At 38.4% G+C, this 26,966-nt stretch overlaps 1 protein-coding gene across 2 annotated transcripts in view; it reads right to left on the bottom strand.

Moving 5' to 3' along the window:
* Nucleotides 1-5,825: 5,825 nt before the first annotated feature.
* The window catches only part of LOC106867326 (muskelin), a 47,164-nt gene continuing 26,023 nt past the window's right edge, over nucleotides 5,826-26,966 (bottom strand). The window contains exons 13-21 of one of the 2 annotated variants that reach the window (XM_014912166.3): nucleotides 25,823-25,964; nucleotides 24,158-24,287; nucleotides 22,726-22,793; nucleotides 19,691-19,767; nucleotides 17,718-17,829; nucleotides 16,047-16,124; nucleotides 13,349-13,513; nucleotides 10,131-10,191; nucleotides 5,826-7,747 (exon numbers count right to left, since the gene is read on the bottom strand). In XM_014912166.3, the coding sequence (XP_014767652.1) occupies nucleotides 7,623-7,747; nucleotides 10,131-10,191; nucleotides 13,349-13,513; nucleotides 16,047-16,124; nucleotides 17,718-17,829; nucleotides 19,691-19,767; nucleotides 22,726-22,793; nucleotides 24,158-24,287; nucleotides 25,823-25,964 (958 nt within the window). In that variant the 3' untranslated portion in view covers nucleotides 5,826-7,622. Of the gene's footprint in view, nucleotides 7,748-10,130; nucleotides 10,192-13,348; nucleotides 13,514-13,852; nucleotides 14,586-14,994; nucleotides 16,125-17,717; nucleotides 17,830-19,690; nucleotides 19,768-22,725; nucleotides 22,794-24,157; nucleotides 24,288-25,822; nucleotides 25,965-26,966 lie in introns of those variants that run through there. The other variant, XR_016240950.1, reaches the window with a different exon arrangement.

The raw sequence follows: 26,966 nt of genomic DNA on the forward strand, positions 1-26,966 counted from the left end.
ATTTGATGCATATTTTTAATTTTATCTCATGACTTTTTTCTTTTTTTTTGTTATCCTTTCTTTAAATCTGTTCTTCATGACTTGGTTTCTCTTTGCATTCCTATTTCTTGATAATTGGTAAAATATTTGTGAAAACCATTTTGTATATATGTACATGTGTGTGTGTGTGTGTGTGTAGAATATAGAAACTTCTTTCAGCAAATTCTTAAAATGATGGAAGACCAATACCCACCCACCCACCCACCTTTATCACTGCTAATGCCTTATAACCAGAACTAATTATTTCAATTTATTGTATGTTAATTATTCATTCATCTCCCTTCTGTTTTTAACAAGAAGGGGGAGAGACGAGTAAGGGAGAGGAGTTTCTTCATTTTTTTAACTTGAAAACTGCAGGCATTGCTACACTTCACACACACACACACACACACACATGCACACAGAGTTTGAAGAACTACCTGCACTGGTGTTTTTGTATGTTCTTTAACTTCAAAAACCAATATGGTCACTAAATTCTTTATTTCAGCAAGCAAGACTTTGAAACTGATGTGCCATGGGATTTTTGTTTTTTGATATCTATATATAGTGCGTGTGTGTGTGTGAATTTGTGTGTTTGTATGTGTGTGTCATTGAAACCCATGGAGACTGGCTTTGGATGTGGTAACACCCCCTTGACCCCCACCTCAGAATGGAAAAACAAAAGTTTAAAAAAAAACACAACACAACTTATTCTGGATTTGCCAGAAAACAGTGCCTTTTCACTGCTGCTTTACAGAAACGAAAAAGAAGAAAAAAATAACAAAAGAAAAATAAAACAAATTATTTGAAACATTTTTATTCCATAAATTATACAAAAAAAAAACAAAATGAATTAAAAAAAAAAAGACATCCACTCATTCGTTAGTGGCAAACCAGTGCTGGACATTAATTAAAAAAAAGAAAAGCCTTAATTCATTCACCTTTTACTTAACATTTTTTTTTTAAATCCCTTTCATTTCATTCTAAATTCTGTCATCATCACCCACCCTCCCACCTACAAATAAAATGATTTTTGCATTGCTTGACTCCACCCACCACACAAACCCTCTCAGATCCTTTATCAATTTCATAAAAGCTGCCCCCCCCCACATCCTCTTTTTCTTTACACACACCTATACACACACACACACACACACACATACATATATATATATTTATAGGTATGTATATATATATATATATATGTGTGTGTGTGTGTGACTGGTTCGGCCAACAAGGCCACAATGGTGGCTCTCCACTACTAAGAACTCTTTTTATCTCCACTACAGAAATAACGATGGTCACCCAAGTGTACAAAGGATGAGACCCACCCCTGACCACAATTTGAGGCCTTAGTGTAAATTAACACTATTATATTTTGTCTTTGATAGATTCTATATATTTCTTGTAAAGCGTTTTTTCTTTTTTTTTTTTCTCATGAACTTTTCTTGAAAATAAATACATTTTCTCTAACAACACAATGTCTTCATAACAATTTATTATTGTTGTTATTCGTTGATTTTTTTTTTTTTTAATCTATTTTTGATCTAAAAATACGAAAATAAATTCCTTTCAGATGTGGAACTTGAAGAAGATAAAGCTGAAAAACTGACATTTAGAATATTTGGACAGAAAAATTGAAGGTAGCCCTTGACATTTTCTATCGAAAGAGTTTTTTTAACCCAATGTTCTCTGGGCCATTGTTTATAGTTTTATCCACAGTTGAAAGCAAATTATTTCAAAGTTTCTTAATTCTAACCAAATTAACAACTTTAATTTTTCCTTTTTCATTTCTTATCAAAACAGATTATTTGATGACATACCTTGTTGCAATCTTACCATTTATACTTTCACTGTAATGTGTTGTGTGCCATGCATAAACTCGGTTTAATTCAATCAACTTACCATCTAAACCCCCACACACACACACACACCTTGTGCCAGTCTGAGAAATGCTTATGCAATTCAAGAAATGGTACAATGTTTGGCTGCCATATTTGATGGTGTGGTAGACTTATTTGTCTCAAAAATATTTCACTCTGGGTCCTACTTGCAAAGGGTTGGCTTCCCATAAATTATATCATCTGAAATATGCGCTGCTGCATCATTTATGCCATCAAATACAGTGACTTTAATGCCAGTCCTGGCCCTCAGTTCAAATTCTTCATTCTGGACTTGTATCCCTACAGCTTTTTTAATTCTTACCTTGATTTAAATATTGGCATCAAATTTTGGCACAAGGCCAGCAATTTGGGGGAGTGGGAGCTTTGTTGATTACATCAACCCCCAGCATTCGACTGGTCCTTATTTTATCGACCCCAAAAGGATGAAAGGCAAAGTCGGTCTCAGCAGAATTTGAACTCACCTGATTTTCCAGCACCCTTTAAACCCTCGGTGTCATACCCTTTCATCTCAGCTGGTTTTCTCAGTGTCTCTCTTACACTAGTCCTGTAATATCCTGTTGACTCAACTCGTGTAGAGTCCTGTTGCTTCATGTACTTCTGTAACACCCTTTCATTCAACTGGTCCTATATTTTGTCATCACAACAGGTACTTCAGCACACTTATGCTGGTTTATTGTTGCCTCACAGATTCAGTAGTACTTTGTTGTATAAGTGGGTTCTGTAGCACCTTGTTTCTATAACTAGTTTTCCAGTACCCGATAATTTCAGCTGGTTGTCTAGCACCCTCTTACTTCAGTAGCTTTTCTAGTACCCTGTTATCTCGATTGTATAGTATCCTGTTGCTGCAGTTGAATGTTTATATCTTATTCATTCAACTAATCCTGCAGTATTGTCTTCCCTCAACTGGTTAGCTAGAAACAGACAGGTAATTACAAACTCGTGTGCGTGCATGTCGTAGTAGAACTGGTCAGTGCTGAAAGCGATGCCATCTTAATTCCCTCTGGAGAAATAAACTGGGGACAGACTTATGTGTGTCTAAGAGTACTGACCCTTTTATTTCTGGCAACAAAAATCTAGGTACACAGGAAAAATATGGGTCAATAAATGGCGTTGGCGGTGAGGGATGAAAGAAGTGAAGGGAGTGGAAGTAAGAGGTAGAGAAACAGACACAGATTCATAATCCTGGTAACGCACACACACACACACGTGTATACGTTGAGCAGAGATGGAAATTAACAGGTATCATTTTATTCCTGCCAGTCAGTTTGTGAATTCAGCAAAAAAGGTAAGAAAAAACTTCCATCATTTGTGCAGCTGGAAGAGGAAGACCTGGGATGAAGTGGTGAAGCATGACCTTCGAACATTAGGCCTCACTGAGGCAATGACTTGTGACCGAGACCTTTGGAAATATGCTGTGCGTGAGAAGACCCGGCAAGACAAGTGAGACCAAAATCCAAGGCCTCTGCCAGGGATGTAGCCAGCCCACTTATGCGTAACATTCCTTCATTGAACACTAAACTCGGCTTGCAAAGACCTGTTGGGGCAAGGGAAAGTGAAATCGTGATGGCACCTGTACCAGTAGATCACTAAGAGCACCGTCCGAGCATGATCGTTGCCAGAGCACCAGCTGTCTGGCTTTCATGCCGGTGGCACATAAATAGCACCATTTGAGCATGACCGTTACCAACGTCGCTTTCTGTGCCAGTGGCACATGAAAAGACATTCGAGCGAGATCGTTGCCAGTGCCCCTGGACTGGCTCCTGTGCAGGTGGCACATAAAATACACCATTTTGAGTATGGTTGTTGCCAGTGCTGCCTGACTGGCCTTCGTGCCGGTGGCATGTAAAAGCACCCACTACGCTCTCGGAGTGGTTGGCGTTAGGAAGGGCATCCAGCTGTAGAAACTCTGCCAGATCAGATTGGAGCCTGGTGTAGCCATCTGGTTCGCCAGTCCTCAGTCAAATCGTCCAACCCATGCCAGCATGGAAAGCAGACGTTAAACGATGATGATGATGATCATGATTTTTCATTCTTTTCAAAATTAAAGTATTTCAACAGATATACAGTAACAAAGGGGTCAATAAGTAAGCTATAATTCCAGCCAGTTCCAATCGTTAGAATTTCCCCAATTCTAAAGGTTCATTAGTCTTTCTTTGCATCATTAATTAATTTCCATTTCATTCCATAGACTTCCTCACTCATTATCTCATGTTTTAGTTTCTTCTTTTTAAAAAAGTCTCATGGCACAACTTTCTAATTCTTTGCCTGTCCAAAGCATTTGCTTAAATTTACCTTAAACGTCCATTAGTTTAGCTCTTGCTTCATACATCATTGTTTAACATCCGTTTTCTATGCTGGCATGGGTTGGACAGGTTGACTGAGGTCTGGAGCCAGTGAGTGCACCAGGCTCCAATCTGATCTGGCAATATTTCTACAGCTGGATGCCCTTCGTAATGCCAACCTCTCCGAGAATGGAGTGGGTGCTTTTTACATGCCACCGGCACATTCTCGGTAAAACAGATTTGCTTTCCCCAAGTGACTGTCATGGTTGGAAGAAACTAAGGATGTGTATCATACATGACACTAGGGAAGGATGTCTCTTGTGTATCACATGGCAAAGGAATAGAAGAACCCCTGACAAAAATCCCGATTCCATCCCCGTAAATATCAACAAAAATGGATGTGTTGGGAGAAAACCTGGACATTGAGTCAGAAGGTAGTATGTGCAAGGGAGAAGACTTTGTTGGTCGTGGGATGTGGGAGGAAATAGGGAAGAATGATTTTCAGAGAAGATCACCAAGAGGATGTGCGCAATAACACCTGTCCATCTCAACAAGAGATCCTGATTACATTTGGTTTATCTCAGCAGAAATCATTTTCCTGTCCATTTTTGCATGGGTCAGACAGAATTTATTGAGGTAAATTCTCTCAGGCCAGATGGATGCTCTTCTGTCACCAACTCCCAAGTAAGATAATATTTTCAGAGGACTGCTTGTATGACAGTGATACTCATTTACAACTTTCTTGCACTATAAAGGCAAGGACATACTTCTTTTAGTTTCTGTCTACCAAATCCACTTGTAAGACATTGGTCAGCCTGGGATTACAGTAGCAAACACTTGTCCAAGATGCCAGAACCATGTAGTTGGGAGGCAAGCTTCTTAGCACACAGCCATGCCTGCACCTATATAACACAAAGAACTATTGCAGATTGAGCAGAGAAAAAAGAAAAGACGAGGTTAACAGTTGTTGGAAGCAAATAAACAGGGATTGTGTTCCTGCAAAGTCGGTGAAATCTTTAAATGTTTATCTTCTTTGATGCTGTTTCATTTCCATACGAAATGACCCCACATCAAAAGCCTGTAAAAATATAAATTGGCCAAACTGTGAAAGATATTTTTGTTAAAAAAAAAATTGATTTTATTTTTATTGGAAGTTTTTAATATTTATTGAATTTTATAAAATCTATTCTTCGATTTTGAAACAAAAAAGAATAATAATTTAAAAAGTGGGTGTCAGCAATTTAACTTCATTATCACAGTTACTGAAATACAGTTCTTTCACCCCATTTTTTTTTAAATAGCAAAATACTTCTGACATGAAAATCTGATGAAACCCACATCGAATAGGGATTCGTCTCAAAACCTGCTGCTCTGCAAATAAAGCAGTGATGGCAGAACACTAACAAGTCTCAAGCTTTCTAGGTTTTAGAGGTTTTTTTTTTAATATTCTTTAGACAAGAAGTTCTGATGCAATGAAAGTATTATTTAGGGAGATTAATTACTTTGTCTTAATTAAAAAGTGATATTTTTGGCTGTTTTCTTGGAAACATTAATGATAGATGGAAACATACAAAAGGGATGTGTTTTTTTGTAACTGAAAATTACAAAATAAACTGAGAAATAATATTTTAAAATTTATTTTACACGGAGGAGTAATTTCTTTTTGTTTGGCGCCAGTGAAAAAAATTTTCCATTTTATGATGATAATTCCCACCTAAAAGTCAATTACTGAATGCCAACAGGTGAAAATGAGCAAATTTAATGTTGGATAATATTCAACTGCTTCCAAGTTTATGCAAGAAGGTGACAATCATTTCAAATTATTGGAAAAGTTACCCAGAATAAAAACAGAAAACCATTTTGTTAACACCACCAACGTCTGCTGCAGTCTGTTTTCTTTGTTTTTGTTTGAAACACAAAATGATTTCTCAAGTTTGCTCAGCATTTCCTGAAAGTCTCAAAATATTTAGAGATTAAGAAGAACAAGTGCAAACGTTATTCTTTTTTTTTTGTTTTCTCCCCAAATAAATAACTTGTTTTGATTTGATAAGGGAAACAAAATATAATTTAAATCCAAGAAACTGAAACAATTGAATGAAAGGAAGAAAAACACAGGGAAACACAAGGATAGATTTTTATCAAGACCAGAGAGAAAGGCTGGGAGGGGAGTAGGGGTGGTGGAGAGAATGGTTGTACAAGTGGTGTGTTGAGTGTGAGGGACAAAAGATGGATTTGGTGAAGTAAAACAGTTGTGAAAGAAGAAAGCTGACGTAGTAGTAATAGAGATATTATTAGTAACAACAGATTGTTCAGTAAAGAGTATGAGACCAAACGTGTTGGGAAGTTACCAGAGGAAATAAAAAAATATATTAATGGAGGAAATAAAAATCAGAAAAAATGATATTTTGTTTACCTCTGAGTAATATGAACACTACTCTTGCTTATCTCTAAATATTAGTATATTGTATATTAATACAATGCAAACAATCAAACAAGCACTAACATTAATATATTTAAAAAACAATTTCTTGAAATCCATAATTTATAAGATTTTAAGACAATCCTGGAATTACAAACAATAATCCACCAGGTTGGTCATCCTTGGACTTAACAATTTGTCTGAAACTTAAACATTTTTTCTTTTCATAAAAATTAATGAAAGTCAAAACAACGAAAAGAAGAAAAAGATTAGAAAATGTGTTATTTATAAAACACCACAGAATCAAGATTTTTATGACTTGAAACCATAAAAATGGTCATATTTTTTGTGATTAGTATTTGGACTAGGAAGAGGGCAATAAAGAATGAACTGTTTGATGGCAAAAGAGGAAGACTAGAAAAGAGAGACGAGGTGAGAACTGAAAAACCATTGATGTTGGATGAAGATGTTGACAAGTGTGAGAGGTTGAGATAGAATTGTCATTGTATAGCAGAAATCCTTATGTTCACAGTTGCACAAACGTACAGCCTTCATCAATTGTATATATACACATCCAGACTGTATATATACACACCGGTGTTCATAAAGAGGGTATATGATGTTGTGAGTGTGCATTGAACAAAAAAAAAAAACATACACTTATCAGAAACTGAGAGATGCACACAAAAAAAAAAAAAAAAGAAATTAAGTTAAAAATTTTCTTTTTTTTAAATCTAAACTGTTTTACTTCAGCTGTTGATGGTTGTTGGAGGGGGGGGGGGTGTCTTTTAATTGTCCCAAAAGTCAAGGATAGAAAGAAGGAAGGAACTGTCTGAGAAGCATCACTGGGTCTCTCTCAACTTTCCTAGAAGTTTGAGTGTATGTATAGGAGTGTCTGTGTGTGTGATGACAACGACGGTGGCAGCAGTAACAGCAGTGGTGGCGGTGGTTAGGCCGGAGGAAAAAAAAGGCGGCGGCGGCTCAAACGGATCTGTTCAGTCACTTGAGGGTTATCAGATCGATGAGATTGCCTTTTGGTTGAGTCATATTTTCAGGGAAATAATTCACCAATAAATCAAACAGTCGGGTCCTACTGTGAAAATGTTTGCTTACTTCCACATCAGCTGAAATAAATACAGAAATACAAATAAATAGTTTACAACAATAAAAAATACAATACAATACAGAGACCAACATAAAGATTGAATGTGTACTTTGGCTATTTGTAAGTTTCTTAAATCCAATGTGAAAAATTACTTCTATAAAAGTGATTTCCATTTTGTTTTTTTACATTCATTTTTATCACCCTGTCCTATCTTCTGTTGATGGCTTCTCACCACCACAACCCTCTGCTATCCATCTCTCTCTCTCTTCACCCTCCTCCCTCTCTGAATTTTGTCTCCAGGTTTATTATATGGCTGCTCTCCTTCCCGTGCTGCCACTCACCACTGAGCACATCTCAATCCTTGTTCTTTACAACTGTATGAGCAGAACCAAAACTGTGAAAGCAAGAATATTCTGAAAACATGTTGGATGGTCAATAAAATCATCTTCATTTCAAGAATCATACATAATCCCAAACAGCAGTTTTTAAATTCCAACAACAACAGCAACTGAAGAAACTTTACTAAAGGACCCTGGGTGTGTTTCAGTAAAAAGGCTGGGGTTGATCTCTGTCAGAGAAAATCGCTGTTTATGGCCTAGGGTCCTATATTATAAACTAAAAACGGAACCAAGCTTTCAGTGTGGCAAAGTAGACCAGAGTTATGTATCCTGGCTAAGATAGGTTACATTGGCTGGAAGAAGGTTTAAACTCGTGTCCTTGTGGTTGATTGCACCTCAATCCCTGCTCCCGGGGTCTCATAAATATTTTACTGAGGTGTTGATAGGTAAAGAATGGAGACGATGGCTGATGAAGATCCTCATAAGGATCAAAACAGCTGTTCCATCTTATTTTCCAAAGACAAATAGTACAAAAGAAGGGGTGGCAAGCTTATTAATTAACCCTTTCATGGAATCAACCCCCATTGTGTCATTGACATTTAACGTCTGTTTTCCATGCTGGCAAGGGTTGGACGACTTCACAGGAGCTGGCAAGGCCAAGGACTTCACCAAGTTTCAGAGACCATGTAAATTTCTTTTTAAATATAATAAATAAAAACATTTCTCCATTTACAAACAATAATTCCTTTCATTTATTGTGTCTTTACCACTTTTTAGTAAGAAATACTTACAGAAATTTAATGAAATTGATAAAGAACAATAAAAATTCAGTCATATTGATATAGTTGGAATATTTAAAGTGAAATATATGTTTGGTGAATACTAGTCTTTGCATCAAATATTTGGCAGAAACGTTAGTAGACCGGGCAAAATGCTTAGCAGTGTTTCATCTGTCTTTACATTCTCAGTTCAAATTCTGCCGAGGTCAATTTTGCTTTTGATCCTTTTGGGAGTTTGATAAATTAAGTACCAGCTGTGTATTGGGGTTGATCTAATCGACTGGCCCCTTCCCACAAAATTTCGGGCCTTGTGCTTAGAGTGCACAAGAATATTTGGCTAGAAATTAGTGAGTTTTAGCCTTAAATTACTTGCACTCATCTAGATTCAGTTTGCTAAAAATTCAACACCGTTTATGCTTCAAATTGTTTCAGCTATTTATCAATATAAATCCTTAAGGATCAATATCTGTTATATCTATGCTTCAAATTGTATCAGGTGTCAATACTAATCAATTTGCCAACCTTTGCTATAGATAAATTGCTTATAATCCTCATAACATAGCCTTGTCCTATATAAAATCCTTTCTACTTAAAGCACAAGGCCTGAAATTTGGGGGGAGGGGACTAGTCGATTACATAGACCCCAGTGTTTCACTGGTACTTATTTTATTGACCCCAAAAGGATGAAAGGCAAAGTCGACCTTGGTGAAATTTGAACTCAGAACGTAACGACGGGCAAAATACCGCTATGCACTTCGTCCAGCATGCTAACGATTCTGCCATATGCTGCAATGTAGAACACAGATCTGTTCTATAGTGCATAGTTGCAATGAAAGAAAACAAACCAGTAAATTAATAATATCTCATCCAGCTGCCTAGAAAAAGGGCTAAAATAGGCTAATAGGTCTATTTAGTTTATTTTCCTCATTAATATTAAGGAATGTGTAGATATTTAAGGAGGATACACAGAACATTCCAGTGAGAATCAAAACATGAAACCGCCGTTCTCTGCAATTCTTCTGTCCAGACATACCTTAAGTGGTTACAATCATCCCAACGCAGATAAAAACAGCCTCCAGATATGTTCTGTTGTACATAAAAGAAACATTTTACAGGCAAAGACTAGGGACACCATGCTTTCTGGCCATTTAACCACATCTACTTAAATACTACACAGAAACTGTTTTCACTTTGAGTGAGGTGGAAAGGAGTCTTTCATTCACTCTTTCTCATTTGTTATTCAATTGCACAGAAACGGTAAAGACAGAAGAAAATCAATTCTTACTCTCTGTCATCTCTTCATCTTCTGATTGATCTTTGAACAATGTTGATGCCAATAACTGAAACTGAACAACAATTAAAAAGACATTTTAATCCAAATAACAAAATGAGATTTTACTTTTGACATTTTAACAAAAAAATATTTAATTGAAGATCCAAACAATATTTATGGTCAGTGATTGTAGTTACATGCATGGTTGTGTGGTTAAGAAGTTTACTTCACAAGCACAGGCTTTCAGGTTCAATCCCTATGCACAGTACTGTGGATGACTTTTACACTCAGGCTTAACCAATGCCTCTCAGCAAATTTGACAGACAGAAACTGTACGAAGCCTGTCATGTGTGTGTCTATATGTACAAGAATATTCAAAGCAGTGTGTTATTTGCAGATAAAAGAGCCTATGTGCAAATTGCTGAAGACACTGCTTTGGGTATTCCTTCCAACACTCAGTGACAACATGACAGTATGATATAACAAAGGACTTCTTTAAAACAAACATCCAAAGAAGCACATATCTGATACCTTTGATAGATGACAGTGATTACAGAACCTGTTAATTATAGCACCCCCATCAACATATTATGGGTCTAATGATGTATGGAAACAATTTTGTAGTACAATCCATTTTCTATTACTCATGCCTGTATATATGTATATATATATACACACACACACATATACATTTATGTAGAAGGTTGAAAAGGAACACACGAGTTGATATGTATAAGCAAAATAAGACAAGGTAGAAAATGCTAAAATAATTTTATCATGAAATACATTTTAGTACCAGTTTCGGTCATTGAGACATTTTCGACACGAACTAAACGATATACACATCAGTAGGAACTACTGACCCTCACTAATTGATATAAACTTATAACGTGCCCTACAACTCAACATGCACAAATCCAGACATTCCAAACTAAAGAAGGATTTACAACCAAAAGCACCTACCATACATCTCCACACACAACCCCCTTAACAATGAAGCCTTCGACACCATCCTCCAGAACATTCCCTTACTAAAAAAGGGACCACAGAATGAACCTAATCCTCCAAACGCACAGACCATCATAAAGAGCAAAATACAACCCAAGTCAATGAAAGGTCTCCAACCACAAGCCCAAGTACACTCGTCAACAACATTGAAACCTTCAGTAAAAAAAATGTGGAAGATCTAACTGTGGTACATGCATCAACCTAATTGAGGGATCAGAGTTCTCTTTCAAACAAGGTCAACGTTTTACAGTGAAAATGAACTTCATATGTGCTTTGGCAAACCTAATATATGTGTTAACTTGATCAGGGTGTCAAGAGCAATACATAGGCCAAACCAAAAAGCAGTCTACACCAGAGGATGACCCTACATAGATTCCAGATTAAAATTTCGAAATACGGAAATATAGCATTTAGAGAACACATTGACATTTGTGTCACTAACAACCCAAATTCAGAATTTTCCCCTTTATAAATTCAGGGACGATGCAACCTATAATCAACACATTAGCAAAGAGTCATATTTTATCGCAAAATATAAATCCCTTTTGAATGCGCCCACCACAAATGACACTATTACAAGGGCCTTAGAATAAAACCCACACAAATATTAAAAACGATAAATTCAGAACAGTCACTAGCCATGAATTTATTCAGAACAATTCCAATCACTACTATTCCAACCACAAAGGATCACTTTTAGGTCACTTGACCATTTAAGAAAGCTCTACCAACATCCTAATGACTACTGTCATACTACTCCCGTCTTTTTCTGCTTCTCTCTCTTCTTTTCCTACTCCTTCTCCTTCCTCAGCTGCTGCTGCTTAAACAATCAAAACCAAGAACTCACATCCCTCATATCAAATATTCTTTTACATCTGCTACTACCAAGACTTTACAAGAGTGAAAAAGAGAGAGACACAGAAAAAGAGGAATATGTCCCTTTTATTTGAAGACTATGGAGATATTTTAAAACAAACATTTCATTTAATTTTTCCACAATTCGTTTTCCCTGCTTTACAAGTTGAAAAAGTCGCAAAGACTGAAACCGGAACTAAAATGTTCTTCATAATAAAATTGTTTTAGCATTTTCTACCTTGTCCTATTTTCCTTATATATATATATATATATATCATCATCATCATCATCATCATCGTTTAACGTCTGCATTCCATGCTGGCATGGGTTAGACAGTTTGACTGGAACTGGTAACCTGGAGAGCTGCACTATGTTCCAGTCTGGTTTGGCAGGGTTGGACGTCCTTCCTAATGCCAACCACTCCCACAGTGCAATGGGGGCCAGTTACCTGACACAGGCGATGACTATGATTTCACTTGGCAGTTTTCTCAAACACGGCATATCGCCAAAAGGGTCTCAGTCACTTGTCATCATCTCCATGACGCCCAACGTTTGAAGATCGTGCTTCACTGCTTTGTCCTATGTCTTCCTGGGTCTACCTCTTCTACAGGTTCCCTCTACACTTAAAGATCGCCACTTCTTTACACAGCTCTCCTCATCCTTTCACATCCATTTTTCCATACTTGCATCAACTGCCAGATGCCCTTCCTGTTGCCAACCCTCACCTGTTTCCGACGAAAGTAAATACTTCTCCATGGTCAGACATCATCATCATCATCATCATCGTTTAACATCCGCTTTCCATGCTGGCATGGGTTGGACGGTTTGACTGAGGTCTGGTGAACCAGATGGCTGCACCAGGCTCCAATCTGATCTGGCAGAGTTTCTACAGCTGGATGCCCTTCCTAACATCAACCACTCTGAGAGTGTAGTGAGTGCTTTTACGTGCCACTGGCACAAAGGCCAGTCAGGCGGTACTGGCAAAAGCCATGCTCAAAATGGTGTTTTTTACGTGCCACCTGCATGGGAGCCAGCCCAGTGGCACTGGCAATGACCTCGCTACTCACCGAATATTGGAAATGGGTGATACTGCTTTTATAACTGTGACAATCCTTTTACAAAGACACACACACACGACAGACTTCATTCAGTTTCCATTCACTTAATCCACTTGCTAAAGATTTCACACAGTGAGACTGAAACCATGTGTCTGGGAAACAAACTTCCTAACCACACAAATCATACAATCTGTGCCTCATATTTTAAAAATCTTCCACTTGCAACAGCAAAGATAAACTCCACTTTATATGGATTGAAAAGAGAGAAGAGACTACACAAGAGAGGGAGAAAAAGAGAGGCTATCTCACTTGTTTAGTTTCTTCCGGATCTGTATGATCCACCATGTCTGCTAGTTCTGTTTGTAAATATGTAACTGCTTTTACTGGGTCATCATAAGCTATTTCTTGAAACTTGTATTTACGTATAAGATATATACACCTACGTAGTAGATGTTCCTGAGATGGCCGAGACAACTGGAAAACAAAACAAAAAGCAAGCATCAGTTACTCCGATAGGCATTTAATGATAACCAGCAACAATAATCCTTTCTACTAAAGGTACAAAGCCTGGAATTTGGGTGGAGGGGACCAGACAATTACATCGACCCCAGTACGCAACTGGTACTTAATTTATCAACCCCGAAAGGATGAAAGGCAAATCCAACTTCAGTGGAATTTGAACTCAGAACGTAGCGACTGGCGAAATGCCATTAAGCATTTTGCCTGGTGTGCTAACGACTCTGATAGCTCATTGCCTTGCTACCATAATAATAATAATAATAATAATAATAATTGGATGAAGAAGAAAATTGGTTTTTTTTTTTTTTTTTTTGGTAATCCAACAAAAGATTGCAACCAGACCCCCATAACAAAACAAAATGGTGTAATACAATACCAGGAAGAATTTGCCCCCCCCCCCCCCAAATAATACAATGCTGCATGTACCTCAGCAACATGGAGGTGTAGCAGGTGATGCAGTAGAAATTTGCCTAATAATAATAATAATAATAATCTTCACTGTGGAGTTGTTCATAGAATCGTCTTTCATTGTTTATGAAATGTCTAATTCTGCTGGTATCCCCTTTTTCTTTTTATACCTGACACTGCTTTGATTCTTTGTCTCAGTTCCTCTTTGCAGTCTTCTGCACCCCTATGGTTGTACTTCCTTTGCATTTTGTTCCTGTGTGTCTTCCCCCCCCCCCTCTTCTGTCCAAGATCTCTCTTAAGCTGTTCTGTTTGGTTCTCAGTAACAGATTTTGCAATTCCCTATCGAAGCAGAATCAATACCAAAGAAATTTTAATAAATTGAGAAATATCTCCCATGTCGGTGGCATTGAGAAAGCATTATCTGAATGCAGTCGATGTCAGGTTCTCCTGACTGGCTCCTGTGCTGGTGGCACATAAAAGCACCATCTGAACGTGGCTGATGCTAGTACTCTCCGACTGGCCCCTGTGCCAGTGGCACATAAAAAGCACTATTCGAACGTGATCGATGCCAGGTCCACCTGACTGGCTCCTTGTGCAGGTGGCACGTAAAAAGCACCCACTACACTCTTGGAGTGGTTGGTGTTAGGAAGAGCATCCAGCTGTGAAAACTCTGCCAGATCAGATTGAAGCCTGGTGCAGCTGCTGGCTCTCCAGACCACAGTCAAACCGTCCAACCCATGCCAGCATGGAAAACATATGTTAAATGATGATGATGATGATCAAGATCTAGCCAGAAAGCTGAGGAGACTGTGGAAGACCAAGACAGCAATTACTCGTGCAGGAAATGAACCATCATCGTCGTTTAACGTCCACTTTCCATGCTGGCATGGGTTGGACGATTTGACTGCGAACTGGCAAGTCAGGAGGCTGCACCAAGCTCCAATCTGATCTGGCAAGGTTTCTACAGCTGGATGCCCTTCCTAATGCCAACTACTCTGAGAGTGTAGTGGGTGCTTTTTACGTGCTACCAGCATGGGACCAGTCAGGTAGCACTGGCATCAACCACGTTCCTATGGCACTTTTCATGTGTCACCAGCACAGTCTTGCATTGACATCGCTCACACTGAAATGGTGCTTTTTATGTGCCAGTCAGGCAGTACTGGCACCGGCCACCTAAAAAAGAGAGATTCATGAGATTTGAGGTGAGTTGTCACCAAACCTCAAGACAAAATATCTGCTAACTAAATAATAATAATAATGGTTTCTAATTTTGGCACAAGGCCAACAATTTTAGGGAGGAGGGAACATCAATCCCAATACTTCACTCATACCTTATTTAATTCATCCTGAAAGGATGGAAGGCGAAGGTGACTTTGGTGGGATTTGAGCTCAGAACACAAAGAGTTGGAAGAAATGGCATTAATCATTTGATTCAACTTGTTAATGATTCTGCCAGCTCATCAGTTCTTTTAATTATTTAAAATAGTTGCAAGAGAATTGGTGGGGAACAGATGAGGAATGAATGAGAGAGAAGGAGAGTTAGGGTAGCACCAATGAGAGAAGAGAGAGGGGAAGGAGAGGAAGAAGATGAGCGACAGAGCAGAGCAGCAGAATGGTAACAAATGATAGAATAGACAGGAGAAGGACAAGAGAGAGAGATGATATGATGTTAGGCAGGTTGTAGTCGTGGGTGGGGAAGAGGAAGGCAGGCATTGTGTGTAAGGAGGGTGAGAGACATGGGGTTGGGAGAGGAGAGATAATTTGGTGGGGGAGGGGGAGGTGATCAATGAGGAGAGGATTGTATTAATGGATGAAGGATAGATAACAAGTGAAATGATGATCCTGGATAATAAGAAGCATGGTATTAACGAAAAGCTGCAGCTTAGGGAGTGTCTTGAAGAAGGAATTTGGCGAAGGGTCCAGCTGTACATGCACACACAGCTCCTACACAGCCACGCGTGAAAACAGGAAGAAATAAACCTCAACAAAACAAATTTGTGTTACATTAAAAAAGAATTTAGAAGAAATCTATTTAAAAATTGCTTTCATGATTAGGAGAAGAAAATGTATCAAAGTATACCTTCAAGGCCCAGAAGTCATCAAGCCTCATCTTAGGAAGACTGTCTTTTCCAGGGTTTCCTCCAAATAGATAATGAACCTGAAATATCGTTTTAAACATACGTAAATATAATTAACAGGTAGAAAACATTGTCATACATAAAGACATCCACGTTTGTAGATTATAACAATTGATTTTACTATAGGTAGAAAGTCTGAAATTTTGAAGGATAGGGGTCAGTTGATTACATCCCCACCACCACCACCACCACCACCACTTTATTTTATTGACCTTGAAATGAAGGGCAATGTTGACTTTGGTTGAATTTGAACTCAGAAACATTGCAAGGTATTTTTTTTACAACACCCCAATGATTCTCTTAGCAGCAGCAGCTGGGGCAGAGATTTGTGATATTTACATAATCCAGCTGATTTGCTAAACCTGCCAAACCAGCAGGGAAAGCGGATGTTAAACGATGATGATGATGGTATGTATGTATATATTTACATACACGTCTATCTGCGTTTGTCCACTTCCCACTTGGTGTTGGTTTGTTAACTTCCTGTAACTAAGCAGTTCAGTAACATGAGACGGATAGAATAAGTACCAGACTTCAAAAAAGATAAACCCTGGGATCGATTTCTTTGACTAAAACCCTTCAGTGCGGAGCCCCAGCATGGTCGCAGTCCAATGATTAAGACAAGTAAAAAAAAAGCTAAAAGATGAAACCATTGACTGAAGAAATTGCAGACGATTTTGGTTCTTGTTTTGCTGAAAGCATAGAATAATTCTTGAAGGGAAACATAAAAATAATCTTCCTTTCTTTCCTATTTGTAGAACCTGTTCTTTAAATTAGTGAATAAAACTAGAATAAAAGCTAAATAAATATTGGTTGGGAAGTTATTCCAAAGAGATTCACTAAGTTATATATCATCATCATCATCACTGTCACCATCCATGTTCCATGCTGGCAAAAGAGTTGAATGGTTTGACAGGATCTGATGGGTCCCGAAGACTGCATCAGGTGCCAAAATGTCTGCTTTGGGTATGGTTTCTATGTCTTTCCTAACACCAAACAGTTTACAGCATGGATCGGGTGCTTCGTTTCATGGCACCAGCACCAGAGAAGTTGTCCTGCAGCCTGAAAGACTATGGTCTCCTCTGACTGAGGAAGGCACAGTGGGGAGGTGGGGAGGTGGGGGATTTATGCTGTGAGATGAGAGCCCCTATGAAAGTAAGGTGCCAGAACAGAAGAGGTGTTTTTTTTTTGGTTATAGAAGAGCTAGAGCAAGCAAGAGAGGTAGGGTTTGTCAGGGTGGAGGTGGAATGAAATAAAATAGTTGTGATGACGTACGAGGGTTGACTGTCAAAACAGAAGGTGAGTAGAAGTGAGAGGAGAATATAAAGTGTGGGTGGGTGAGGGATGGACAGAGCAACATTTCCAGGGACCATCAAACTAAACTCCTAACTTCTGATCCATAGAAAAAGGGAAAAAAGCATGAAATCTTTTATCTCGGATTGGTGAAATACAAATTCAATCACAAATTTTGTTTCCTGAAAATCCATTGTAATATGTGTGATGCTTTTACAATGGTTGTTAAAATTAACGACCAATTTTGGTACGATTCTTTGGTGCTACTGAAAGTATAACAACAACAACACAAACAAACAAAAAAAGCCAGTGTTACAAACCTTCCTGTGGTGGTCATAGACTAATTGATGTGCAAAACGAGGAACCGGTTCCACATGCTGCATCTTGTTCCAATACTGTTGCCCTGTGTTCTCATTTTTATATATACATGACCTGAAAAGTTGATAGAATACATTATGCACAACTAATTCCACTCAATCATGGCAATTCCTGTAACAGTGACATTATTTTAACACAATAACAAAATCTACTTCAACAGACAGAATGAAGTCTCAGGTTACCATTGTTCCAAAAAAAAGAGGGGGTTTTTTTTTTGGCTGTGGAAGCTGAACACACAAGTATAGAACTGTGAAGAACTTGTAACAACATTTTATCATCATCATCATCATCAATTTAACATCCTCTTTTCCATGATTGCAGGAGTCAGATTTTCTTTGGCTGAATGTCCTTCTTCTCAACAGCCATCACCTATTTACAAGCAAATCCAGACTGGAAAGGAATGGAACTATTTTTATGAGTGCCACTCATTTTCAACTATCACACACAAATGCATACACACACACATAATCGGCTTCTTTCAGTTTCCATCTACCAATCTACCTACAAGGCTTTAGTTGGCTCAGGGCTACAATATACACAGTGGGATTGAACTTGAAACTATAGGGTTCAGGAAGCCAACTTGTTAACCATACAGCCATGCTTCCCCTACCCCTATTAAACTGGTTAGAATTTTATTATGAGATTAACTTTCAGATTTGTGGAAATCTTTCACCACATTCTAAGCCTATTCCATTCCATGTGTGAGACATCATCCCAGTATAATCAGTAATTAATTAACGTCTATAATTATAGACAGGGACTGAGTGAATTGGCTAAACACACACACATGCATCATAATATATTGTAAGTATTTGGATTAAAGAATTGGAATAATAAAACAGATTAAAATGCAAAACCTCAAAGATGTGCAGATTATTTCAAAACTGATTTTGGTGAGTTTTAATACAATTTAACATTTGAACCTTAAATAGTCGACTCTTGATTCAAACAAATAACAACAGCACTTCATAAGAACATTGAAACTTTACAATAAAAAAAGTTGAACATTACACTGAAAAATTTGATTCCATAAAACTAATTTAAAAATTCATTCTCAATATATTCCTGTAAATTCAAACATGAATATCTGATTGATGTTGGCATTTGTCATCAGAGAATATCTCTTTCCTTTAGATGATGTGTAGCGTGGCCGTTGCCAGTACTGCCTGACTGGCCTTCATAGGATTTTCGAGCGAGATCGTTGCCAGTGCCCCTGGACTGGCTCCTGTGAGGGTGGCACATAAAATACACCATTTTGAGCATGGCCGTTGCCAGTACTGCCTGACTGACCTTCGTGCGGGTGACACGTAAAAGCACCCACTACACTCTCTGAGTGGTTGGCGTTAGGAAGAGCATCCAACTGTAGAAACTCTGCCAAATCAGATTGGAGCCTGGTGCAGCCATCTGGTTCACCAGTCCTCAGTCAAATCGTCCAACCCATGCTAGCATGGAAAGCGGACGTTAAACGATGATATTCATAGCACATGTAATTCACCACTGAAATGAGACTTTGAGACACCATGGTGTTTCAACCTTATTGTATGTCTCTTCAGTCAAAGCTATCCTCCCTGGCAGATGGTTCTAACACAAAAGCATAACATCTCGTTTATATAATTCAGCAGCCAAATTATTTGCTGACGCATGCTGATATCTATCAAACAGATAATAATTCATGGAGTACACACAGACCATCCTGCCAAATCCAAAAATTTGATTGATCTTGGTTTTTATCAGTAGAACCTCTCTCTTTAGACGATATTGGTCCATAACACACACAATTCTTTGATGTAAGGGGAATTTGAAATATCAATGTTTTGGCCTCATTGTATGTCTCCTCACTCAGAGCCACCCCCACCTCATTCACACACAAACACCAATCAATTATTAATTTAAAAGACTTAATAACAATAATTACCATCGGTTCTTGTCGATGTCGTAGACCCAAAAAGAATTTTTCACGTTGTCTCTTTTGTCTTTGTCTTTACTTAAACCCTGAAAAAATAACAGAAATATAAAAATATCAAGAATTCCCATGCGTATAAAAAGGGGGTTATAATAAAAGGGGAAAAAAATAACTCCCAGGTAACAATACACATAATAAGCCAAACAATGATGTCTATTGATAGGAAGAGAAAATAGACGAATTGACAATGGAACAAAGACTGATGTGAACCACACTGTTTTATATAAAAATACAGTTCTATATTTAAGAGATGAGGAATTATGGACATTATTTACATTTGACAGATATTTGTCCTCATCTTGTTTGTTGTTAACACAACGTTTCAGCTGATATACCCTCCAGCCTTCTTCAGGTGTCTTGGGGAAATTTCGAACCTGGGTTCTCATTCCTAAGGTATTTTTCGATGGTATTATTATTATTCAGGTCACTGCCTGCAAATGGGACTGAACTACTACCAAGTATATTAAAGGCTTCTAAGTCAACAGGGTGTCACATCTGTGTGGGTGATGCTATTTAGTCACTTTTTGAAGTTATCTCTACAGATATATCCAATTGTCTTACAACACTACATTTGGTGGTTATTTAAGCAATGAGTTCATGGATGGTTAATGTGGTGCTGAAGAAAGAGCAAGAACTCCTGAAATGTGCATATACATCCATCTCCTATCCTTGACAGCATTGTTTACATAAGCATATTCATAACGTAGTAACTTCCAGTGTTGGCTCTAGTTTCTGTGAAAAATCAGTAGAGATAACTTTACAAATCAAATGTGCAGAATAACCAAAGTCAAACTAAGCCAATTTTAAAGTTAATTCTATGAATCCGTTTAGTTACCGGATTTCTGTTGAAATACACTGTTTGTTCCAATTAATTTTGAAAATAAGAATTAAAATAAAATGTCCTTATTATGTTGGTGCTTGGAACAAAGATTAACATGAACTTTGCATTTATAGAACCAGGAGTGGTCTTCTGAAGGTTGGTATCAAGAAAGGCTAATTGCAAAAGTATGCATATACATGCATATATCAATTGGCAAATGACAGGCCTGAAACAATTATTAGAAGTTTCATGCTCAATTTGTTTTTATGTCTCTTTTTTTTGTGCTTTGAAGCCATGAAACAAAATGAATGATTTATTGGTTTCACATTTTGGCACAAGGCCAGAAATATCAAGAGTAAACCCAATACTCAACTGGTGCTTGTTTTATCAACTGTGAAAGGATGAAAGGCAAAGTCGACCTCAGCGGAACTTAAACTCAGAACATAAAGATTTATGAAATGCCACAAAGCATCTTGGCTTGGTGTGCTAACAATTCTGCCAGCTCTCCGCTTTCAGTGGATGATTTATTGACAGGTGACGGTGCTCGGATACTTTCTTTGAAGCATACACAAATATAAACACACATCATCATCATCATCATCATCATCTTTTAACGTCCGCTTTCCATGCTAGCATGGGTTGGACGATTTGACTGAGGACTGGTGAAACCGGATGGCAACACCAGGCTCCAATCTAATTTGGCAGAGTTTCTACAGCTGGATGCCCTTCCTAACGCCAACCACTCAGAGAGTGTAGTGGGTGCTTTTACGTGTCACCCGCACGAGGGCCAGTCAGGCGGTACTGGCAACGGCCACGCTCAAAATGGTGTCTTTTATGTGCCACCCGCACAAGAGCCAGTCCATAGGCACTGGCAACGATCTCGCTCGAAAATCCTATGAAGGCCAGTCAGGCAGTACTGGCAACGGCCACGCTCAAAATGGTGCATCTTATGTGCCACCCGCACAAGAGCCAGTCCAGGGGCACTGGCAACGATCTTACTTGGCTTGCCGGGTCTTCTCATGCACAGCACATTTCCAAAGGTCTCGGTCAGTAGTCATCGCCTCGGTGAGGCCCAATGTTCGAACGACTTGCCTCACCACCTCAGCCCAGGTCTTCCTGGGCCTACCTCTTCCACGGGTTCCCTCAACTGTTAGGGTGTGGCACTTTTTCACGCAGCTATCCTCCTCCATTCTCACCACATGTCCATACCAGCGCAATCGTCTCTCTTGCACGCCACAACTGATGCTTCTAATGTTCAGCTTTTCTCTCAAGATACTTACACTCTGACGGGTATGCACACTGACATTACACATCCAGCGGAACATACTGGCTTCATTCCTTGCGAGCTTACGCATGTCCTCAGCAGTCACAGCCCATGTTTCACTGCCATGTAGCATGGCTGTTCGTACACATGCGTCATACAGTCTGCCTTTTACTCTGAGTGAGAGTCCCTTGCACACATGCACACAATAGGCTTCTTTGCAGTTTCTGTCCACCAAATCCACTCACAAGGTTCTGGTCAATCCAGGACTGTAGTAGAAGACGTCAGACATTGGGACTGAACCCATAACCATGTTTTGGGGAATCAAACTTCTTCATACTCCCCACCCACTTCAACCACACCTGAGTCTTTGGAAACCACAGATCATCTCACTTGATCTCTTGTTTAAAAACAATACAGAAAAAAAAAAGAAATAACGAATCCCATTTAAGCCTTAAACTTAATTCTAAACCAACAGGTAAAACTGAGTCTTGATTAAATGCTGTCCCATTGGCACAGGTGTGGTTGTGTGGTTGAGAAGTTTGCTGCGCAGCCACAGGGTTTGGAGTTCAGTCCCATTGCATGGCACACTGTGAGCAAATGTCTTCTAATATAGCCCTGGGCTCACCAAAGCCTTGCGAGTAGATCTGCTCAATGGAAACTGAAAGAAACCTATTGTGTGTATGCGTGTGTGAGTGAGCGTCTTTGTGATGACATTGTTTAAATGTTGTAAATAAATGTCATTAATTTCCAATATTCTGCAAAAACAGGTCTGGCCATGGAGGAATATAATCATGCTTGAAAACAGGTGAGGGTTAGTGACAGGGAAGGCCAGCACCTGTAGAAAATCTACCTCAATAAATTTTGTTTGACTCATGCAAGCATGGAAACGTGGACATTACTTACTGATAATACATGAATTTCATTTAAGCCTGGATCAATAGTGGCTCTCTGTGTGAATCCAGCAGCTGGGACTGTAAGGTTAAAAATAAAGAATTAGACATTAAATTTCAAATGGTCATGCATGAGAATCGGTCCCTTTTGTAAGGTTTCATAAATTTCTGCCCTGATTTATTGTAAGTATGATATCAATACAAAAATCTAATCTCTTCATGTTTCATTGTTTGTCTGTTCACTTCAATATGTCTGTTTATGTTCCAAGTTTTACCAAACCACAGAACCTTTTAACTACATCACTAAACAGAGTATAAATTTACTTTAATCACTGAATATAGAAGAGTGTTTGGCCTTGACACAAATGTTATTTAAACATTATCACTGAGGAGAATGTATAAACACTATTTATGAACAAGTAGAGTCAGTCTTTATGACATGACTGAGAAGTCAGGTATTGTGGATGATGAATCTTTGTGACATGTGTACACCAAACTAATCTGTGAGAGAAAACAAAAGACAAATCTATGCTAAATGTTCTCTCCTTATATAATATCTAGTATCTGTGGACTATAAAAGTTTGTTTTCCATGCTGGCATGGATTGGGCAGTTTGATAGGATCTGACAAGCCATAGGACTGTGTTGAGCTCTGAAGTTTTATTTAACATGGTTTCTATGGCTGGACGTCCTTCCTAACACCAACCACTTTACAGAGTGGACTGGGTGCTTTTTTCATGGAATTGTAACAAATGAGGTCAACAAGTAATTTGCAAGAAACAGAAAGAGAAAGGGAAAAGGCCCCTTGATTGAGTGGGAATGTATGTGAGGATGGGGCAGGGGTTTTATATTAGGTGTTCAGAGGCTTAGGTGCGATAGAGGGATGAGCACAGGTGACTTGCTATTGAGGATCTAGATGGGTATCCTTGCATTATATTGGGATGGGAGAGAGTTAAACATGGTCAGGGTGCCAGAGCACACTCACAAGGTACAAAACAGTGAATATAAGAGTAATTTTCCGAGGATTCAAAACAATGACCCCAAAACAAACATAAGACATTCCCCTAACCCCTTCCCCAGTAACGTTTTTTTGGGGAGAAAATGGTTCATTTTCAGACAAATTTTCTTTATCAGATGAGCTTGCACTTTCATCTGATGTATCCAAGCTTCTAATAGAAGGTTCATACTCATTGTCATCTTTTGAGCTCAACATCTGGGTGTAACTCATAAAAAAAGAAAACTAAAAAAAAAACAAAAAAAAGAAAACTGAGAAATGCCGAGAATTGATGTAGAAACTCGTCTGTGGCTCTTTTTGAAATAATATGTTTTGGATGAGTTTACTCGTCGCACTCTGAAAAAGACAAATTGGGTGTGAAGACAAGTTAACTTGTCTTTGCTGGATTAGGGGGTTTAAGGAAGCCTTATGGACAAAACGTTATAGACATACTTTGTGAAGAATCTTTGCGAGTTCCATCGGTTATGACTTCAACTCTGTGGGAATCCACATCATACGTAAAAAAATCATTCAAATATTCCTTTGATCTTTGACCAGCAAATATATACAGCAACCGTTTTTTCTGGAGAAAACAAACAAAAAAAAATACTGAATGAATATTTAGAAATTTCATCATCATCATCATTTAATTGTTTTTCCATGCTGGCATGGGTTGGACAGTTTGACAAGGAGCTGACAAGCTGGAGACCTGCACCAAGCTTCAGTTGTGTTTTAGCATGGTTTCTACAGCTGGATGCCTTTCCTAATGCCAACCACTTTACAGAGTATGTACTGGGTACTTTTTATGAGGCACCAGCACAGGTGCTTTTAACCAGCATTTGTGGGGTCACCAGACAGCTGAGAGTGGGGGGAACCAAAAGATGTGGCCATGTACCAGATGAGAGATTGATGTATGATAGATATAGGGATGGCTGTCTTACTAGAGAAGAGATACTTGGCTATCCCAGCAGGGCAAGGAAGGGGAAGGAAGTGGGACAGACAGAAAGATAGACATTCATAGTGAGAGAGAGAGAGGGCCTACCTACAGGGAACAGTGAGGGAGAGAGAGAAGGCCTGCCCACAGGGAACAGTGGGGGGGGGGGAGACACATTGAAAATAAATGAAAACATTTTTCTTAAATAATTCTTTTAACAATTACAATTAATAATGAAGTCAGTTTAAAGAATAAATTTCTCAAACATCATCATGATTCTTCCATCAATGGCATCGGCTGAACAGTCCAACAAGGTCCAACAAGCGATGCCTTTCCTATGGCACAAGTGAAATCACCAAGTTATTCATGAGACAAAGAAGAAACCTCGCTCTCGACTAAGTGGGGATACAGTATTGACGAAGGTGGCTTTATATCAGACATTGAGAGGTTAAAGCATGATAGAGAGAGAGAGAGAAGTAAGAGACATAGCTTGCCCAAATGAGAAAGAGAGAAAGAGAGGGTGAGGGTGTCTCTTCAGAGTACAAGGTGGTGATTGTAAGAGACAGAGAATAGGGAGAAAGGAAAGGGTGGGTGGGCAAGTTTGCAAAAGAGTAAAAGGGGTGGGACAGGATTTGATCTTGAAACAGAAACGATGTCAAAACGGTTGAATCTTTGTAAGTTGTTCTGATTGAATATATTTAATTAGTTGTTGCATAAATAAAGAAAAAATAAATTAGAAAAGCTTTTCTTGTAGAATATTCTGAAGAATAAATAATAAAGAAATACAAACAAAGACACTGCTAGGTTGCTAAGAAGTTTGTTTTGCAACCATGTGATTTGGGGGCTCAGTCCTACCATACGGGACCTTAAGCAAGTGTCTTCTATTATAGCCCCTGGTTGACCAAATGCCTTGTCAGCGAATTTCATAGATGGAAACTGTGTGGAAGCCTCTGTGTGAGTACACATCTTTGTTTGTTCCCGCACTGCTTGAGAACCAGTGTTGACTTGTTTTCATACCTGTAACCTAACAGTTCAGTAAAAGCGACAGATATAAGTACAAGACTTAAAAAAAAAAGGTTCTGGGGTCAATTTGCTTGACTAAACCCTTCAACATGGTGCCCCAGCATGGGCACAATCCAATAACCGAAACAAGCAAAAACAAAATAAAAATGGTTGGAACTCACTGGATGGAATAACATTGAATGACCAATGCGTGACCGAACTTCACTGCAATCTTCCTGGAGCTTACGCCACGTGTTTGTAGGTACATGATAAGAAAAGAGACCACTGAAGGTGGGTTCATGACTTCTTTCTCCTTCACCGGAACTTCAAGAGAAAAAAAAAAAAAGAAAATTAAAACAAAGAATTTAAAACCGCCATCATCATCATCATCATTTTAATATTCACTTTTCCATGATTGCATGAGTCAGACAGAATTTATTGAGGTAAATTTCAATGGCTAGATGCTCTTCCTGCTGCCAACCCTTACCGCTTTCCTGTAAGGTAATATTTCCTCCTGGCAGACATCCCAGCAGAATATTGGTGCCAGATGAAAAGCACCCAGCACACATTGTAAAGTGGTTGGCATTAAGAAGGGCATCGAGCTGTAGAAACCAATGCAAATCAGACTGGATCCTGGTAGAGCTCTGGTTAAACCCTACAACCCATGCCAGCATGGAAAACAGACGTTTGATGATGATGATGAATCACACTGGTTGCATAACAATTAGCAGGTTGGACTCTTCAGTCTCCATTGATAATCAACCAAACATAAATAATAATTCAAACAAGTGGCTGGTGTGTCATCAATTGAATCACTTTGGAGTTAAACACTTTTGTACCAATTCCTAAGACACTCAACATCTGCCCGTCTTTTTTCAACTTTTTTCATACCAACCCATCTGGTTCTATCACACAAATTTCCCATTATAAACTGGTCTAAATTAAAAACTTACATGAAAATTTCATGGTGATTTATGCTCTAAACTTCAGATAAATATTGATAGAGTTACTTTACCAAATTCTTTATTTGAAGTCCACAAAGGCAAAATATTACAATAAAAGCATTAACAGCCTCGTCTTCCAATTTTCTTTATTACACAAATCAGTTGAGATTGTAACTTGCAGCAGTTTAACTATGTCAAGTCTTTTGCATCTTCTTACTAAAAGATGGCCGTCATTGGTTATCAATCACTCTATTCTTTTGGCAGATAACCTATTGACCCTTTTAACATTCATTTCACTCTATCGAATGTAATACTTATTGACATTGTTTTGAATTAATCATGCATTATGTTGTAGTTTAGAAATTTCAATGTGATTGCTGAT

Source organism: Octopus bimaculoides, chromosome 3, assembly GCF_046866305.1.
Source record: "Octopus bimaculoides isolate indiv1 chromosome 3, ASM4686630v1, whole genome shotgun sequence".
Taxonomy (NCBI): domain Eukaryota; kingdom Metazoa; phylum Mollusca; class Cephalopoda; order Octopoda; family Octopodidae; genus Octopus; species Octopus bimaculoides.